The sequence below is a fragment of the Schistocerca nitens genome, chromosome 1 (genome assembly GCF_023898315.1).
Source record: "Schistocerca nitens isolate TAMUIC-IGC-003100 chromosome 1, iqSchNite1.1, whole genome shotgun sequence".
Classification (NCBI taxonomy): domain Eukaryota; kingdom Metazoa; phylum Arthropoda; class Insecta; order Orthoptera; family Acrididae; genus Schistocerca; species Schistocerca nitens.
In genome coordinates, this window is record NC_064614.1 from 132,189,050 (window position 1) to 132,209,918 (window position 20,869).

Consider the following 20,869-nt stretch of genomic DNA (forward strand, 5'->3'; position numbering starts at 1 on the left):
TATCCCGTGCCACCCAACGTGCTCTAGAAAGTGTAAGTCAACTACCCTGGCCAGCAAGATCTCCGGATCTGTCCCCCATTGAGCATGTTTGGGACTGGATGAAGCGTCGTCTCACGCGGTCTGCACGTCCAGCACGAACGCTGGTCCAACTGAGGCGCCAGGTGGAAATGGCATGGCAAGCCGTTCCACAGGACTACATCCAGCATCTCTACGATCGTCTCCATGGGAGAATAGCAGCCTGCATTGCTGCGAAAGGTGGGTATACACTGTACTAGTGCCGACATTGTGCATGCTCTGTTGCCTGTGTCTATGTGCCTGTGGTTCTGTCAGTGTGATCATGTGATGTATCTGACCCCAGGAATGTGTCAATAAAGTTTCCCCTTCCTGGGACAATGAATTCACGGTGTTCTTATTTCAATTTCCAGGAGTGTATATACATGTATTTAAGGTTGCTAATATGAATAACCAGCAGCTGCATAATGGAATGACAATGAAAATTTGTCCCGGACTGCGACTCAAACCCACATTTTCCGCTTGCCACGAGCGGTCGCCTTACGATTTGGCTATCAGAGCTCGACTCACGACCAGACCCAAACTTCCATAAGTCGTCGACCATGCGTCTACCATGCGTCTACAAACTGCACTAGTATATTCGTTATGTAAATTCCTCTGCAGGGCAGACATTTTAATTGAAAGTCACTTTCCCGGTGTTGGCGGATAAATACTATATTGTTTCATAACCGCTGTAGTCCGAAGAAACATTGCATCGCACTTCTGAACAACACAGGCCGTGCAGTATTGTATGTCCTAAGCAAAGGTGATAGCTGGACTGAATGAATTTTGGTGCAACTAAAATTCAATGCGACTGGCTGGATTCAGGTGAAAATTCTCAGTTTAACGTGGCAGCAGAAGCCTGGGAACAGGAGTTGAAGTTTCAAATGTGGCTACAGACACAAGTGTGGTGGGCGTGAGAGAGTTACCTGCGCAGGTTTCCGTTCCAGAGGATCTCGCGATAGGCATTCCCAGACCACATGACGGGGACGCTTTCGTTCTAATTTTGGACATTAAACAGAATGGAAAATTTTGCGACGAAAGAACCAGGCGTTGTCTATCCCGTATGTTGACTGCAGGAGACGGCTGCTGCTACTGGCAAACTCATCTTGGTGATGGGTCAGTGCGCCCCAACCAAATTTGATGCTCTCTGTACGCAGAGGTGAGGCAGTTCGGACTTTAGACAGAGGTTACCGGGGTGGGGACGAGACATGTCGCAGCAGCATAGAGTTGCTGTTCACCGTGACATGCTGTCTTTGCGCGTACTGTAGAAGGTGATTTTGTATGGAGGTGAGCTCAGTTTTGAATTAGTTATTTACAACAGTTAACCTCCGAAGTTAAGGGCAGTGAGCGATTCTCAAGAGGGATATTGAGGCCACCGTTAGATACAGACGAAATCGAACTATTTCTTGGCATCGTGTACCAAGTGTTAAATTTCACGATTCTTTTCGGTGTGGGTCGCAACTCAGCTTTGACGATTGAAGCATTTCTGGAAAATTGTGTTTTCCTTTCCATTTCGTTTTGTGCTTGAATCTTTATGTGTGATCATTTGTCTTTCATTTTGCGTCCTTTAATCAGTCCAATCGTTGCGTGAATAACGATGATTGATAAGTTGTTATAGGTTGCCTGTAACGAACCACAGTGTTTTGCGTTTGATCTGTGTTCCATGTTAAATGCACTTCAGGAGTCTTTTATGTCCTTGCGAACAAATCTTTTTCATCACCCAGCTACTTGGTTCGTTAAACTTCGTCACAATGTACTTAGAAGCACGCCTTTCCCTCCGACTGTGACTTTTTATCCTCATTTAACCTCTAACAGATAAATACTTGATTAAATATATATATGGTGATTATAATTAAAACTTTCAGAACGCTGTAAAAATAACACCACTGGCCAGAATGACATCAAATTGCAACGGAATATTATCGGGGAAGGGGGAAAACGTAGGCAGAAGAAGACAATTAGTGTGAAAATTGATCAATAGGTGGCGCTGTATGTGTCAGAATACGTAAATGAAAACACCTGTAATGCGCACGACCCACTGCAGTTGGTGTAAACACGCTTGGTACACGGATTTTCCTCCTGTCGCATCTGCGACATTCGCCATGACTGTTTGAATGCAGGATCGCGCTCTGCCTGTAAAGCTGTGTTACAAGAATGACGACTGTGCAGAAGTTCCGGACAAAAAAGGCGTTGGACCAATGACTGCTATGGGTCTGCAGAAAATGATTTGGAAATTCGAAAAGACGATTTCTACCGATATGCAACCTGATAGAGGGAGGAAACGAACTGATTCGACGTCAGTGGAAGCAGCGGCCACAGCACTGCAGGAGGAGACGAGTGGTGGTGTACAAACGCGTAGTGCTCAGAGAATTGCCCGAACACTGGACATACCCGTGAGCACGATGCGTAAAATCCTACAAAACATCCTTGTTTGCTATCCATTCAAAATTACCCATGCGCACGAGTTGCTTCCGGTTGATCTGCCAGCAAGAGTGACCTTTGCTTTAGGCTTTCTAGCTCGCATGAAAGTGGACAATGATTGGCCGTGGAAGATTTTGTGGATAGACGAAGCCCACTTCCATCTGACAGGATATGTCAATACACAGAATTGTCGAATATGGGCAACGGAAAACACACACGCAAATCAACCAGTACCGCTTCATCCTGAATAGGTCACTGTGTCGTGCGGGTTTACGGCATCATTTATCATAAGGCCATATTTTTTCGAAGACACACGTGCTTCCGGTGCTGTTACTGTACCGTCACTGGTAAGCGCTATGAGTGTCTTTTGCGCAACCACGTCAATCCAGCTCTCCAACAGCGTGGATGTGTGGATGGGATCATCTTCATGTAAGATGGCGCACTTCCGCACATTTAAAATCCAGTTAAGCAGCTGCTGAAGCGCCATTTAGAAAATGCTAGAATTATCAGTCGCCATTTCCCTACAGTTTGGCCGTCACGATCATCTCATCTTAATCCGTCTGACTTCTAAATTGGTTGTTCACTGTTCCGATTGCAAACGTAGCTGCATTGACGGCATTCATTGCGCAACATATTCTGAAGGTGACCCCGGAAACTCTTCGATCAGTTGTAGAACATGCTGTTTCTCGATTTTAACTTCTTGCAGAAAATGGTGGACAGCATATTGAACATATTTTACCCCAGTCTCACGAAAACTATTAATACAATCTAATTTTTATTGATACTTTTTATGTGGTTTTTGGCCTCAGGATAGTTAAAAACCGATTTTTCCCATCTGATGTGATATGACATTGCCGTGGCGGATGGGCTTACGTAACTAACAGTATCATATCTGTACACACATGCACACTGAGTTGTATAGTTTGTTTAGCGTCAAACGTACACCTTAGGCATTGTTGTATGACAATTGTCATTTGTAATCGACCACTATTAAATTACGATTTTTTTTTTTTTTCTTTATTGTGATTTCATTCCCCTGCCCCATACGGGCAGGGGAGGGCTGTCAGCAGCACAATCCGCCGCTCTTCAGCCGAGTGATATGACAATTAAAACAAGAATAAAATAATACATACATAAGGAGGTAAAAAGGGGGAACATAAAACAGAGTAAGGGGAGAAAATGGAGGTAAAAATACACTGATATGTAGACGTTCATTGGGGACAGTTAAAAAAAGTCACCAGAAAGTTAAAAAACAAAATTGGTGATTTGTAAAACACATGGAAGTCACTAGATGCACAGGCACAGGTTAAAAGTCGGCCACAGTATTAAAAACACTCCGAAACAACACACTTAAAACCCACTCGGAGCACACACGACGAAGAATAAAACTACCAGGTGGGACCTGCCGAGGGAAAGGGCAGAGAGGATGGAAAAGGAGGGGAGAGCATGGGGCAGCTGGGGAAGCGGCGGGAGGAAGGGAGGAGGGGTAACCGTGGGTTCACGAAGAGGCAGGAGACACATGGGGCGGGAGAGGAAAAGGGAAGACAGGGCAGGAGGGAGCGCAGAGACACTGAAAGAAGGCACAAGAGATGGAGGGGGAGGGGAAATCCGCTCAGAAGGAGGGAGGGGGAGGAGAGGGAGCCCTGAGGAGGAGGCAGGAAGAGGGGGTTAGAGTTGGTAGGAAGGGTAGATGTCAGGGCGAAGCTCATCATCCGGGAGCGGTAGATGGTGGAAGTTGTGTTGGGAAAGGAGATGGAGGGTGTGGAGATGGAGAGAGGGAGGGACACAACGGTAAAGGCGCGGCAACTGGTCGGGAGTGGAGAGGAAGGGAGACACCAGGGGGTGAGGGGGATCAAGGCGACGGACAACATAGAGTGTGCGGATGTGTTCAAGGAAAAGGAGAAGGTGGGGGAAGGGGATGAGGTCATAGAGGATGCGCGTGGGGGACGGAAGGCGGATGCGGAAGGCGAGGCGGAGCGCATGGCGTTCGAGGATTTGGAGGGCGTTATAGAACCGGGGAGGGGCGGAAATCCAAGCGATGCTGGCATAACAAAGGATGGGGCGGATCATGGATTTGTAGGTGTGGAGGATGGTAGAAGGATGCAGACCCCATGTCCGGCCGGACAGGAGTTTCAGGAGGCGGAGGCGGTTGTGAGCTTTGTTTTGGATGGTAAGGAGATGGGGAGTCCAGGTGAGGTGGCGGTCGAGGGTGAGGCCAAGGTATTTGAGGGTAGGAGTGAGGTGGATAGGACGGCCATAAATGGTGAGGTAGAAATCATGGAGGCGGAAGGAACGGGTGGTGCGGCCTATGATGATCGCCTGGGTCTTGGAGGGATTAACACGGAGGAACCACTGGTTGCACCAAGCGGTGAATTGGTCAAGGTGGGTTTGGAGAGTACGTTGGGACCGTTGAAGGGTAGGATAAAGGGCTAGGAAGGCGGTGTCATCAGCGAACTGGAGAAGATGAACAGGAGGGGGAGGTTTGGGCATATCAGCAGTGTACAGGAGATAGAGGAGAGGGGAAAGGACAGAACCTTGGGGCACGCCGGCAGAGGGGTAGAAAGTACGGGAGTTGGAATTGTGGATAGTCACATAGGAGGGACGATGGGAGAGGAAGGAAGCAACGAGACGGACGAAGTTGATGGGGAGAGCATAGGTCTGGAGTTTGAAAAGGAGCCCGGGATGCCAGACACGGACATAGGCGTTCTGGAGGTCAAGGGAAACAAAGATAGCAGAGCGACGGGAGTTAAGTTGGAGGGAAAGAAGATGGGTAAGGTTAAGGAGCTGGTCGTCAGCAGAGAAGGAAGGCCGGAAGCCACATTGGGTAAGAGGAAGGAGGCGGTGCTGGTTAAGGTGGCAGTGGATACGGCGAGAGAGGATGGCCTCAAAGACCTTACTGAACACGGAGGTGAGGCAGATGGGACGATAGGAAGAGGTAGCAGAGGGGGGTTTGTTAGGCTTGGGGAACAGCAGGACACGGGAAGTCTTCCACAGGTCAGGGTAAAATCCAGTGGAGAGGAGGACATTGTACAGGGTAGCAAGGACAGACAGGAAGGATGGAGGGGATTCCTTGAGGTGACGGTAGGTGACGCCATCATGACCAGGGGCGGTGTTGCGTTTGGAGCGGAGGACGAGTGTGATGTCTTGCATGGTGATGGGAGTGTTGATGTCGGAGGGGGGTAGCCGATCCAAGTACTGGAAGCTAGGGGCGAGCGGGGGGACCGAGGTGTCAGTGCGGTCAAGGACAGTGGGGAAGAGGGAGTAATCAAAATGGGGATCGTCAGGAATGGAGAAGACCTCGGATAGGTGGGAAGCAAAATGGTTAGCCTTACTGAGGTTTTAAATTACGATGCTTAAAGCGCCACATATTGCTACATTTTGTAACAACTTATTTATTCTTGTGTCCTACGTCTTCCCACTTCTCCGATAATATGCCGTTGCAATTTGACGTCGTTCTGACCATTGGTGTTATTTCTATAGCGTTTAGAAAGTTTAACTTTAATTTTAATCACTCTGTATATACAGGGTTGTCCATTGATAGAGACCGGGTCAAATATCTCACGAAATAAGCATCAAACGAAAAAACTACAAAGAACGAAACTCGTCTAGCTTGAAGGGCGAAACCAGATGGCGCTATGGTTGGCCCGCTAGATGGCACTGCCATAGGTCAAACGGATATCAACTGCGTTTTTATAAATAGTAACCCCATTTTTATTACATATTCGTGTAGTACGTAAAGAAATATGAATGTTTCACTTTGTGATAGATGGCGCTGTAATAGTCACAAACGTATAAGTACGTGGGATAACGTAACATTCCGCCAGTGCGGACGGTATTTGCTTCGCGATACATTACCCGTGTTAAAATGGACCGTTTACCAATTGCGGAAAAAGTCGATATCATGTTGATGTATGGCTATTGTGATCAAAATGCCCAAGGGCCGTGTGCTATGTATGCTGCTCAGTATCCTGGACGACATCATCCAAGTGTCCGGATCGTTCGCCGGATAGTTACATTATTTAAGGAAACAGGAAGTGTTCAGCCACATGTGGAACGTCAACCATGACCCGCAACAAATGATGATGCCCACGTAGGTGTTTTACCTGCTGTCGCGGCTAATCCGCACATCAGTAGCAAACAAACTGTGCGAGAATCTGGACTCTCAAAAACGTCGGTGTTGAGAACGCTTCATTAACATAGATTGCACCCGTACCATATTTCTATGCACCAGGAATTAATGGCGACAACTTTGAACGTCATGTTCAGTTCTGCCACTGGGCACAACAGAAATTACGGGACGATGACAGATTTTTTGCACGCGTTCTGTTTAGCGACTAAGCGTTATTCACCAACAGCGGTAACGTAAACCGGCATAATATGCACTATTGGACAACGGAAAATCCACGATGGCTGCGACAAGTGGAACATCAGCGACCTTGGCGGGTTAATGTATGGTGCGGCATTATGGGAAGAAGGATAATTGCCCCCCATTTTATCGATGGCAATCTAAATGGTGCAATGTATGCTGATTATCTACGTAATGTTCTACCATTGTTAGTACAAGATGTTTCACTGCATGACAGAATGGCGATGTACTTCCAACATGATGGATGTCTGGCACATAGCTCGCGTGCGGTTGAAGCGGTACTGAATAGCATATTTAATTACAGGTGGATTGGTCGATGCCCGGGTTTCTCTCTGTGGGGAAAGTTGAAGGATATTTGACATCGTGATTCACCGACAACGCCTGACAACATGCGTCAGCACATTGTCAATGCATGTGCGAACATTACAGAAGGCGAACTACTCGTTGTTGAGAGGAATGTCGTTACACGTATTGACAAATGCATTGAGGTTGACGGAAATCATTTTGAGCATTTATTGCATTAATGTGGTATTTACAGGTAATCACGCTGTAACAGCATGCGTTCTCAGAAATTATAAAAATGGTTCAAATGGCTCTGAGCACTATGGGACTCAACTGCTGAGGTCATTAGTCCCCTAGAACTTAGAACTAGTTAAACCTAACTAACCTAAGGACATCACAAACATCCATGCCCGAGGCAGGATTCGAACCTGCGACCGTAGCGGTCTTGCGGTTCCAGACTGCAGCGCCTTTAACCGCACGGCCACTTCGGCCGGCTCAGAAATTATAAGTTCGCAAAGGCACATGTATGATATTGGAACAACCGAAATAAAATGTTCAAACGTACCTACTTTCTGTATTTTAATTTAAAAAACCTACCTGTTACCAAATGTTCGTCTAATATTGTAAGCCATATATTTGTGACTATTACAGCGCCATCTATCACAAAGCGAAAATGTGGTGCAACTAAAACATTCGTATTTCTTTACGTACTACATGGATATGTCATAAAAATGGGAGTTCCTATTTTGAAAAACGCAGTTGATATCTGTATGACCTATGGCAGTGCCATCTAGCTGGCCAACCATAGCGCCATCTGGTTTCCCTCTTCAAGCTATACTAGTTTCGTTCTTTGTAGTTTTTTCGTTTGACGCTTATTTCGTGAGATATTTGGCCCGGTCACGATCAATGGACCACCTTGTATACACATAAAGACGCACCACGAATCACGAAGGAATCATCCGAAAGATATCGACATCGGTAGGTGTGTTGTGTATTTGCAGGCAAAAATATGATTAGAATTACAGAAAAAACTGGATAATTTACTCAAGAGAAAGAGCATCAGAAATTGAGAAAGACAATAACGCGTCTGTCCATCCCTTACTCTTATCCAAGCAATTATTCTGCTTGACATTGATTGACAGAGCTATTGGATATCCTCCTGTGGGATATAATGACACATTCTGTCCAATTGGTGCGTTAAATAGTCAAAATCCCGAGCTGGTTGGAGGACCCTCCGGATAACGCTCAAGTGAGGGGAGATCACATGACTTTGCCATAATGCTCAAGTGACGAGAGATCAGATGACCTTGCCAGCCAAGGTAGGATTTGGGAAGCATGAAAACAAGCAGTATCAGCACTCGCCGTTTGCGGACAGTCATTATTTTGAAATGTAAGGCTACAAAGGGCATTAAAATATCGATCGACGTACCTCCGTCCTGCAAGGGTCCCGCGGATGACAGCAAAAGGCGTCGTGGTATGAAAATAAACGGCACCAGAGAACATGACTACTGGTTTCCAGGCCGGCCGGAGTGGTCGAGCGGTTCTAGGCGCTACAGACTGGAACCGCACAGGTTCGAATCCTGCCTCGGGCACGGATTTGTGTGTTGTTCATAGGCTAGTTAGGTTTAAGTAGTTCTAAGTTCTAGGAGACTGATGACCTCAGAAGTTAAGTCCCATAGTGCTCAGAGCCATTTGAACCATTTGAACTGGTTTTCAGGCCGTACGGCGGCTGGCAATCAGGTTTGCATCCCACTGGTGTATGGGGGAACTCCAGTTACATCTTCGCTGGTCATTGCGGCTCATTTTGAAGCGTGACTGATCGCTGAGACTCCAGGCCGAATGTGCCCGAAACAAGTTTAAACGGCTTTTTGGTGCGCAGAGGTCAACAGTAGTCGGCGCCGTGAACTCAGTCCCCTTTCTTTGAGTCGCCTATTAATGGTCCTTGTGTTCACTGAAGCCCTAGATGCATGTCGGATAGCAGATATCGATGAATCCAGTGCTCTGAATGCCTCTCTGACGATTGCCCGGTCCTCAACTTCCGTCATCTCTCCAGGTCGACTGCTTACTTCCTGCCGCTGTGTTCAGCCACGGTTAACCCTTTCCTTCTAACATTGTCGGACAGTGGCATCGCTCCTATTCAGATGTCGAGGGATTCGCCGATTACTCCAACCGGCTTCTTTGAGCCCAACTGTACATCGTCTTTCAAATGCTGACATCTGCGTGAATTCTTCACGTGGCTGTCTGCAAGGTATAGTTACGGTCCAACTGTGTGCACGGTATGAAATTTGCAAAGACTTTAGGCCCTGGTGTTGACAAATCTCATGTTTACAATCGTTGCCAGGTGCGCTGTGAAACTGCACTGCAGCGTCAAATATTCATCCATCAGCCGCTCGCCAAGGTTACAGTTTTGCAGGTCAATTTGTGACCAATTCGCATAACTCCTTTGTGGCGCATTATTTTTTTCCCAAGAAAAATGTTTTTAGTAAAAACGCCTGATGGTCGATCTAAAGTTAGATTTCTGTTTTTCGCCTTTCCTTTGTGGTAGAATTAAGGGCTAAATTTCACTTAACATTTATGGAACTTCAAGCGATTTGCCATTTAGGGGCAGGCACTATAGAAAGGTCCTATTACAGGACCAAATTTGACCCACCAGAAAATTATAAATAGTTGGAGCGTCTTTCAATTAACCTGAGTGGAACTTACGATCAACACTGAGCTAACTATTGCCAATTGTAGGATGACCTTCGCCTTTCCCTATCGCCTCAAAAATGATTCGAACATATTTCTACTGTGCTTAAGACGTAGTCTTATGCAATCACTAATTTTATGGAACGCCCACTACTGCGATGCATAAAAGTGCGCGCAAACCACACGAAGAGCACAGTTATATGTGAATAAATTGTAATATCAATATTATAATTACAGTTAATATGGAACAGAATAACTATATATAATTGCCATTGCCACTGATACACCAGTTTGCCACGTAAGAAGGGAATGAGTGTCTTCAGTGCAGAAACTCGTGGGTTGCTGACGAATACAGTTTTCCACGGTGTCTTGCACTTCTTTCTCACAGGTTAACGTCTGACTTTCCAGATATTGTTTTAAGGGACGACGATATGCCAGCCGCATGGGGCGATATCGGGGCTTCGAGGAGGATATTCCAGGACCTTCCATCAAAATACTGGAAGCAGCTCGAGAGTCTTCTTAGCCACACATCCCGGCTTACAGGCTGACGCCACCGCAATATTGTGCACTGAGCGAGACACTGCTCTTTGTACACCTCTTTCATCCTACGATAAATTTGCGAAACACGTTCCCATTCCGCGCGACGGAATTGGATAAACACTCTTTGCGCTGATCGGAAGGAATCCATCATGCAACGAACTGAGTAAACAACTCTCCAGAAATTAGAAAGCTGCCGCGCAGCGTTAAGTTCGCTGGTGCGGCTGGAAATAGTACCATGCCATTCCTCTGCAAACACATTCACCCACTGGGATTACATGCAACGTCGTTACAGTGGAGATCTCGTTTTCAGTGTGGCATACGTTATAGTGCAACACGGCACGAATAGCAAGAATACTGGATTGATAGAGCTCACCAATAATGTTTCTGTGCGTCACATTATGACCTGGTCAGTGCTTCAAACGACTGACGTTCCATAAGGAATGCAACACTTTTTTCTCAGAAGGTACATAGATTGGTTCTATTCAGGATTCCAATAAACCATATTATTCCTCAATATTTTGGCTACAAAACCCTATTTTTCAACGTAACCTCTGTTCTGTGCGACGGCCTTACGCCACCTTACTGGGAGAGCCTGTATCCCCTCATGCTAGCACCCTACTGGTCGACGTCGGAACCCACGTCTTGATGCATCAATAACTTCCCAGTCGTCTACGTACTGCTTCCCATGGAGTGCTCCCTTCATTGGGCCAAACTGATGGAAGTCGGAAGGTGCGAGGTCCATGTTGTATGGTGGCTGAGAAAAAGCAGTCCAGTGAGATTTTCTGTGCTCCACTCGGGTGTCAGCACTACCAACAGACAGGTCCAATTGGGCAGCGAGGTAAGTGATTGTGATCCGTCGATCACCTGGAATGAGACTGCCCGCACGTTCCAAGAACTCTGAGTCACAGCTCACTCATTAAAACATGTAGGGTATGTACCGTTTACCTAGACTCATGAAATTTGCAATAAGCGAAAAGTTTCATAGTGCAAGTAAAGGAAAAAATTCCAAAATTGTTGACTTTTTATTATATGACATGATTTTTTCTCCCAACTTTGTCCGAATTTAATTCTGTCCGTCTGCTAAAACCTCTTTTTCTGAGGAATGCCTGGTCGTATCAAGTTGAAATTCACATCACATACGAAGGTCTGTGGTCCTTTGGCAGTGTGCGAATGTAAGATTCTAAGTCAGTTCAGTTAAAAGATGCTCCCAGTTATGTCACTTATTTTGATACTCGCAAACTGACATCAAAACCTGTGGCGTATCTCCCGTTGATCTAAACTGACGAAATTTGGCAAGAAGGAAGTTCTCATAGTATTCATCATCCGTCAAAAGCACAATAGTAAAATATTACTCCATAAAAAATGTGAGTTGTAATCATGTTTCAGTAAGTAACTAAAAGTATTTTATTAAATGTTCTCTCTCTACATACATTCCTGGAAATTGAAATAAGAACACCGTGAATTCATTGTCCCAGGAAGGGGAAACTTTATTGACACATTCCTGGGGTCAGATACATCACATGATCACACTGACAGAACCACAGGCACATAGACACAGGCAACAGAGCATGCACAATGTCGGCACTACTACAGTGTATATCCACCTTTCGCAGCAATGCAGGCTGCTATTCTCCCATGGAGACGATCGTAGAGATGCTGGATGTAGTCCTGTGGAACAGCTTGCCATGCCATTTCCACCTGGCGCCTCAGTTGGACCAGCGTTCGTGCTGGACGTGCAGACCGCGTGAGACGACGCTTCATCCAGTCCCAAACATGCTCAATGGGGGACAGATCCGGAGATCTTGCTGGCCAGGGTAGTTGACTTACACCTTCTAGAGCACGTTGGGTGGCACGGGATACATGCGGACGTGCATTGTCCTGTTGGAACAGCAAGTTCCCTTGCCGGTCTAGGAATGGTAGAACGATGGGTTCGATGACGGTTTGGATGTACCGTGCACTATTCAGTGTCCCCTCGACGATCACCAGTGGTGTACGGCCAGTGTAGGAGATCGCTCCCCACACCATGATGCCGGGTGTTGGCCCTGTGTGCCTCGGTCGTATGCAGTCCTGATTGTGGCGCTCACCTGCACGGCGCCAAACACGCATACGACCATCATTGGCACCAAGGCAGAAGCGACTCTCATCGCTGAAGACCACACGTCTCCATTCGTCCCTCCATTCACGCCTGTCGCGACACCACTGGAGGCGGGCGGCACGATGTTGGGGCGTGAGCGGAAGACGGCCTAACGGTGTGCGGGACCGTAGCCCAGCTTCATGGAGACGGTTGCGAATGGTCCTCGCCGATACCCCAGGAGCAACAGTGTCCCTAATTTGCTGGGAAGTGGCGGTGCGGTCCCCTACGGCACTGCGTAGGATCCTACGGTCTTGGCGTGCATCCGTGCGTCGCTGCGGTCCGGTCCCAGGTCGACGGGCACGTGCACCTTCCGCCGACCACTGGCGACAACATCGATGTACTGTGGAGACCGCACGCCCCACGTGTTGAGCAATTCGGCGGTACGTCCACCCGGCCTCCCGCATGCCCACTATACGCCCTCGCTCAAAGTCCGTCAACTGCACATACGGTTCACGTCCACGCTGTCGCGGCATGCTACCAGTGTTAAAGACTGCGATGGAGCTCCGTATGCCACGGCAAACTGGCTGACACTGACGGCGGCGGTGCACAAATGCTGCGCAGCTAGCGCCATTCGACGGCCAACACCGCGGTTCCTGGTGTGTCCGCTGTGCCGTGCGTGTGATCATTGCTTGTACAGCCCTCTCGCAGTGTCCGGAGCAAGTATGGTGGGTCTGACACACCGGTGTCAATGTGTTCTTTTTTCCATTTCCAGGAGTGTATATAAACTGGAATCCCCTGCTGGGTTTTGTACGTCCACGCGTCTCAGGAAGTACTGTAGAGATTTGGATGCGATCGTGAAATTCCCGGGACCAATATTTTGCCAGTATCGATATCGATAAAGGGCAAAGGTTCTCTATGCCTGGGATGGATGAACTGTTTATATACGGCATTAAGTTTGTACAGAACCATTAGCGCCCGAGTCCTACTCACACTTGGCCAACTTTTGTGTATAAATGACGGAGGTATTCAAACAGAACCAAAGAAAAGAGAGAAATATTACCGAAACGAGACACGATCCAGCGATTACCAGTCTCGTGCACTTTCTGTAATCTACACTTCACATAAATGTTTCATAGAACATGAAACTTTGTTTAAAAATTTGGCTCCACCGTGATTCTAACAAAGCCGGTAAGTACTCGATGTCAGCAGACAGCTATCAATGTAAACTTCGATGCTGCATTTACACACCCCAAATCAGCGCTGGCCACGGCATGCAAAACTTGACACGGGCAGATTGTGCGGGTGGCGTGCGTGCTACGACTCGGCCAGCCTCGGTTTCGCTCGGTCATTTCCGGAAGTACTCGGTACAGCGCGACATTTCATTCAGTATTGCGGTGTGGCACTCTTCGGTCGGACCAACTGTCTGCAGTTCGCCAGAATCGTGTTGTCACCGCTGTTTACCCTTCGCTATTTGTTCATGGTACGAGGGACATTCACAGGTCCGGCGGATGTTTCTGCAAAACGAGACAGTCTATCGATCTGTCGTCTTAAGACTTCAAAAATAAATGGGAGTGACAGAAAACAGGGGTGAGAATTCTCAATGTGTGCTATGCAGTCACATAAGCGACGGTTAATGGAAATTTCTTGCAAACGACATTACAATACTATGAACAAAAAATTTAGAGATTTAGTTGACAATCGAGGAGCACCAAATCGCAACGATCGACGCTTTGCTAAATTTTCACTGTTCTAAATTTTCAGGCTGGAAACGCAAAGAAATCGGTGCTACTAAGAGTAAAATTTCTGAAGTCGCATGCATCATTCAACAGTCAGTTGCAGCAGTGTTCGATAGAACTAAACGAACAGTATCGAGATTTTATACCGGTTGTCTCTCCTGTGGGTTGTCGACGGATATTTGCAACTTCGTGTCGCTGGTGTCAGCCCAATCAAATTCTGCTCATCACGTCATCATACGGCGCCTAGCATCGACGAATGGGTCGGTTTGTTGTCCGTTTCAAGCAAAATTATTTTTAAATCGTAGTTTTACGTGCTCATTTGATTGATCTCTACGAGAGTACGCAGTACGAAATTTGTTACGACGATATGAATTAAAGGCCAGTAGAACACCAAGAATAACGAGTACTGCAGCAGCTACTGAGCAGCGCTGCTGTACAGCGGTAGCAGTGAGTGTGGGCCAGGGCGGTGGCGTAGCTGCTAGAGTTATTCCTCGTGTTTTACTGTCCGTGTTAGCAGATATCAGTAGAACGAATATCCCATTACACTAATTTGGAACCTCTCTGTTGAACGGTCACGTAAATTTCTGACTTATAAATCACGTTGTTTGAATCGGGAAACAAACTGACACTTTACATCGATGTAAGTCTCATAAAAGCGTGACCACAAGTATTTATTTGGGCTGAGTGCAGCTAAACGTTCCGAAACAGTAGAGAAAATTCGTCTGACGACTCTCAGGGAAGACACTGTACGTTACTGCAAAGTACGGTGGTTATGTGAAAGGCGAACAGCTGGAATAATTTCTTGGTTTAAAAGTCGCTATCTTTAAATTTATGAAGGGAAAAGAAGTGCAGGAACGGAAGATAGAACATCTGGAATGGATTGCAGAGCTTGCAATTTCCACTTTTAGGTGGACTTGACTGCACGTTGCCCACAGTGCACAGGTGAGAAACGACTTCTTTAGGGTCTGGTTGGGACGCAGTTACAAAGAATATCGCGTTATAGAAGGAACACATTCTAACAAACATTTACACCCCTACATGTTTTTCCTCAGGATGATTGCATCTATCAGTAGGACAGTGCGACGTGTCACACGGCTCGCACAGTACATACGTGGTTCGAAGAACAGTAGGATGAATTTACAGTACCCCCTGGTCACCAAACTCCTCGAATTTAAACCCGATCGAGAATCTGTGGAACCGAGTCAATCGGGCGCCTCGAACGAGGAACCCGGCAGAGCATTGGTGTCGACATGAATTCACATCCCTGTTGGTTCCTCCCAAACCTAATTGACTCTCTTCTTCCATGTTCCGCTACAAAAGGTGGTTATTGAGGCTTCTGACAGGTGGTCATACTAATGTTATTGCACAGTGTACTACAAGTAAGATAAACACAACGGTATTCTAGAAGTGACCTGCAAATAGACGCCATGGGTATCCACGTGACAGATGTGTATGTTTTCAGTGTAATGCCGCGATGCGCGACCTTCAGCACGAGGCAGGAGCGCGCGGTACCCACCGTATGGACAGAGGCACTGGAAGCTGTTGCCGCCCTGGCCCTGCGACAGGTCGACGCAGATGCCGTTGTTGCGGCACGGGCTGGGGTAGCAGGCGTCGCGCTCCTCGCAGTGCGGGCCCACGAAGCCGGGGCAGCACTGGCACTCGTAGCCCTCCTGCGGGCACGGAAAAGGACACACACGCTGTAAAGTACGAGCGAGGAGGCCAACTTGTAATACGAAGAGGCCGATTCCAAATCCAAATTTAACAGTATAATAGACTTAAGATTTGTAGCTATCAATGTGTGCTTACAGCTGAGTTACATGATACAATTAGGCTAATCTACATCTACATCTACATCCATACTATGCAAGCCACCTGACGGTGTGTAGCGGAGGGTACTTTGAGTACCTCTATCGGTTCTCCCTTCTGTTCCAGTCTCGCATTGTTGGTGGAAAGAAAAATTGTCGGTATGTCTCTGTGTGGGCTCCAATCTCTCTGATTTTATCCTCATGGTCTCTTCGCGAGATATACGTAGGAGGGAGCAATATACTGCTTGACTCCTCGGTGAAGGTATGTTCTCGAAACTTCAACAAAAGCCCGTACCGAGCTACTGAGCGTCTCTCCTGCAGAGTCTTCCACTAGAGTTTATCTATCATCTCCGTAACGCTTTCGCGATTGCTAAATGATCCTGTAACGAAGCGCGCTGCTCTCCGTTGGATCTACTCTATCTCTTCTATCAACCCTATCTGGTACGGATCCCACACTGGTGAGCAATATTCAAGCAGTGGGCGGACAAGTGTGCTGTAACCTACTTCCTTTGTTTTCGGATTGCGTTTCCTTAGGATTCTTCCAATGAATCTCCGTCTGGCATCTGCTTTACCGACTATAAACTTTATATCATCATTCCATTTTAAATCACTCCCAATACCTACTCCCAGATAATTTATGGAATTAACTGCTTCCAGTTGCTGACCTGCTATACTGTAGTTAAATGATAAAGGATCTTTCTTTGTATGTATTCGCAGCACATTACACTTGTCTACATTGAGATTCATTCCCTGCACCATGCGTCAATTCGTTGCTGATCCTCCTGCATTTCAGTACAATTTTCCGTTGTTACAACCTCTCGATGTACCACAGCATCATCCGCAAAAAGCCTCAGTGAACTTCCGATGTCATCCACCAGGTCATTTACGTATATTGTGAATAGCAACGGTCCTACGACACTTCCCTGCGGCACACCTGAAATCACTTCGGAAGACTCCTCTCCATTGAGAATGACATGCTGCGTTCTGTTATCTAGGAACTCTTCTATCCAATCACACAATTGATCTGATAGTCCATATGCTCTTACTTTGTTCATTAAACAACCGTGGGGAACTGTATCGAACGCCTTGCGGAAGTCAAGAAACACGGCATCTACCTGGGAACCCGTGTCTATGGCCCTCTGAGTCTCTTGGCCGAATAGCGAGAGTTGGGTTTCACACGATCGTCTTTTTGAAACCCATGCTGATTCCTACAGAGTAGATTTCTAGTCTCCAGAAAAGTCATTATACTCGAACATAATACGTGTTCCAAAATTCTACAACTGATCGACGTTAGAGATATAGGTCTATAGTTCTGCACATCTGTTCGACGTCTCTTTGGAACGCTAGGCTCTTCTAGAGACCCACGGTACACCGCTGCAAGAAGGGGGGGGGGGGGGGGGGGGGGCAAGTTCCTTCGGGTTCTCTGTGTAAAATCGAACTGGTATCCCATCAGGTCCAGCGGCCTTCCCTCTTTTGAGCGATTTTAATTGTTTTTCTATCCCTCTGTCATCTATTTCGATATCTACCATTTTGTCATCTCTGCGACAATCTAGAGAAGGAACTACAGTGCAGTCTTCCTCTGTGAAACAGCTTTGGAAAAAGATATTTAGGTATTTCGGCCTTTTGTCTGTCATCCTCTGTTTCAGTACCATTTTGGTCACAGAGTGTCTGGATATTTTGTTTTGATCCACCTACCACTTTGACATAAGACCAAAATTTCTTAGGATTTTCTGTCAAGTCAGTACATAGAACTTTACTTTCGAATTCATTGAACGCCTTTCGCATAGCCCTCCTCACACTACATTTCACTTCGCGTAATTTTTGTTTGTCTGCAAGGCTTTGACTATGTTTATGTTTGCTGTGAAGTTCCCTTTGCTTCCGCAGCAGTTTTCTAACTCAGTTGTTGCACCACGGTGGCTCTTTTCCATCTCTTACGATCTTGCTTGGCACATACTCGTCCAATGCATATTGTACGATGGTTTTGAACTTTGTCCACTGATTCTCAACACTATCTGTACTTGAGACAAAACTTTTGTGTTGAGCAGTCAAGTACTCTGAAATCTGATTTTTGTCACTTTTGCTAAACAGAAAAATCTTCCTACGTTTTTTAATATTTCTATTTACGGCTGAAATCATCGACGCAGTAATAAACAACAAAATCTCAAAGACACGCACACTGTAAAGCACTAGGGACGGACTTAAGTTTGTGATATGAAGATACCGATACCACACGCAAATTTAACAATATGATACACTTTAGGATTGGTCCGCATCTCGTGGTCGTGCGATAGCGTTCTGGCTTCCCACGCCCGGGTTCCCGGGTTCGATTCCCGGCGGGGTCAGGGATTTTCTCTGCCTCGTGATGACTGGGTGTTGTATGATGTCCTTAGGTTAGTTAGGTTTAAGTAGTTCTAAGTTATAGGGGACTGATGACCATAGATGTTAAGTCCCATAGTGCTCAGAGCCATTTGAAATCACACTTCAGGATTACTAGCCAGCGATATATGCTTGACGCTCAATTACGTGATACATTTAGGCTAACAAACAAAAACAATATCTTTTCTGAACTAGTCAGTGATTAACATGAACATGCTGTCGGCGCATGCATGATAATGCACGATACCAATATGTTTCAAAAAAAGACGCGAAGCGAAAACGCAATTTTCCAGGCGGTGATATCTCCGGTTTCATCACAGAGATATGGTGTCAAGTGTTTCAGATAGTCCTTGGCCTAGCAGCCATTAATATGGCTACCTGAAGAACGGGTATACTATAGCTATCGTATGGTAGAGAGACACCCAATATAACAGACAGTGGCGGAAGACATACGGTGCCATATGTAATTTTCCTTATGTTCGAAACAGGCTTATGTCTGTTGAAGCTATTTTATTGGTCTTCACGCAGCCGCTGGGATACGATATTTTTCATTTATTACTGTGTATGACTTCTGAGGAAGGCTATATTATTATAGCAGAAACCATGGTCAAGGTTTAAAATAAACATAATTTAGTCCAACTGTGGGCTGTTTTTCATTCGAGATAATTTCGTAACTGTTGCTGTTGTCGCTGCCAAGACGAAAATAATGAAATATTAATGTGAGAAGTCAACTAATCAGGCTGCAACCCCGAAACTCTTTACGCCGGGAAAATTTCAAGATCTCAATAATACACCCGCTTTCCTTCAAGGTTTCTTCCACTACCAGACTGTTTTCGCTGGTCCCCAAGCGGAGCGTCTTCGCCAGAAGTTACGGCTCTTTTATACTTTCTACATCACCCACACAATTGCTGTAGGAACGCACACGAATCACCGTACTCTGGATTCATCCTGCAATGCATGTTCACAGGTTTAAGATCGCCACCACTCGAAGAAATGTGTCACAGATCCCCGTTCCAGCGTGGCGCAACCGACACTACTAGCTCTGAAGTTAAATTCATGGGAGGAAATTCTGAACCATTTGATATAAAGACTGGCGTTAGACACGGACATGGACTCTCCCCATTACTGTTTAACTGTGTTTTGGAAAAGGTCATTACAGAATGGCGAGAGCAAAAGTCGAGTCAAAATATAGATCAATCAATCAAGTTAGGTAACAGTAATATTAGAGTAGATTGCCTCGCCTTTGCAGATGATCTGGCCATTTTAACTAGCGATATTACCACACCTCAAAAACAAATTGAAAAATGTAGTAGTTGTGAAAAAAGTAGGACTACAAAAACCATTCGAGAAAACGGAATATATGAATGCAAGAAACTAGCTCCAAAGCTTTTGAACACGAAATATCGAAAAACAAAAAGGGTTTCTCAGTTTAAATACTTGGGGGAAATTATACAAGAAAAAGCTGCAAAAGAAGATCGCTGTCAAAAAGTGTAAACTGCTCCAGATTAAAATAAAATATTTATAATAGAAAATCACTTTCTATGTTCAGTAAACGTAGGTATTACAGAATTTTAATCAAGCCTGAATATCTTTATGGAGCAGAAACTTTAATTTCATATATGAAGAAATTCGAAAGAAAGAAAGGAAATTTGAAACATTTTATTGGCTGTGCTCCAGCAACCGTACGCTATTTAATTACAGGAAGTATATACAGCCACTTCGGTTGCACGAAATTTTGTCAGTTGACCACGGTTTCGATTGCACTAGGGCAATCTTCATCAGAATAAAAAGTTACATGGAATACCTAAACATATAACGACGTAAATGCACTTTGTAGGATTACTTCCATAAATTACGCACAAACAGAATGTACTAACATGTAATCACACCACGGTTTAAAACGTCTGAGCAAAAGTGCTGTCGTCAAACAGAAATGTCATGGGAATAAAAACTAAACTGTAAAAGTATAACATAACTGTCAACCAGATAGAATTCTCGGTGGAATATAATGACAACCGCAAGGTCGTTTGGGGCCAAGAGCGGCAAAATACAGCCGTTACCGTCAGACTAAACGGCTAACATGCCGAGGCAACCACGAGATGGACATGAAAACAGATTCGCGCCATCTAGCAGGAAATAATCTAATCCAGATAACTTAAGAGCAAATGAGGCATTTCAAAGGCAATTTTAAAGAATACTAGTAACAAATACGAAACAGTGTATGATAGTTACAACATAACGTAACAGTCTTCTTTACAAAAGAAAATACAATTCAGGTAATTATACTATATACGTCATTACATTTTTAGGTATTCGATGTAACTATTTATTCTAATGAAGAGTGCCCTAGTGTAATCTAAACCGTGGTCAATTGACAAAATTTCGTATAACCGAAGTGGCTGTATATACCAGGTGATCAAAAAGTCAGTATAAATTTGAAAACTGAATAAATCACGGAATAATGTCGATACAGAGGTACAAATTGACACACATGCTTCGAATGACATGGGGTTTTATTAGAACAAAA

At 45.6% G+C, this 20,869-nt stretch overlaps 1 protein-coding gene across 1 annotated transcript in view; it reads right to left on the reverse strand.

Moving 5' to 3' along the window:
* LOC126210057 (delta and Notch-like epidermal growth factor-related receptor) overlaps positions 1 to 20,869 on the reverse strand; it is a 364,547-nt gene that overhangs the window by 188,513 nt on the left and 155,165 nt on the right. Inside the window, exon 5 of the mRNA XM_049939540.1 lies at positions 15,678 to 15,831. Coding sequence (XP_049795497.1) covers positions 15,678 to 15,831 — 154 coding nt within the window. The remainder of the gene's footprint in view (positions 1 to 15,677; positions 15,832 to 20,869) is intronic.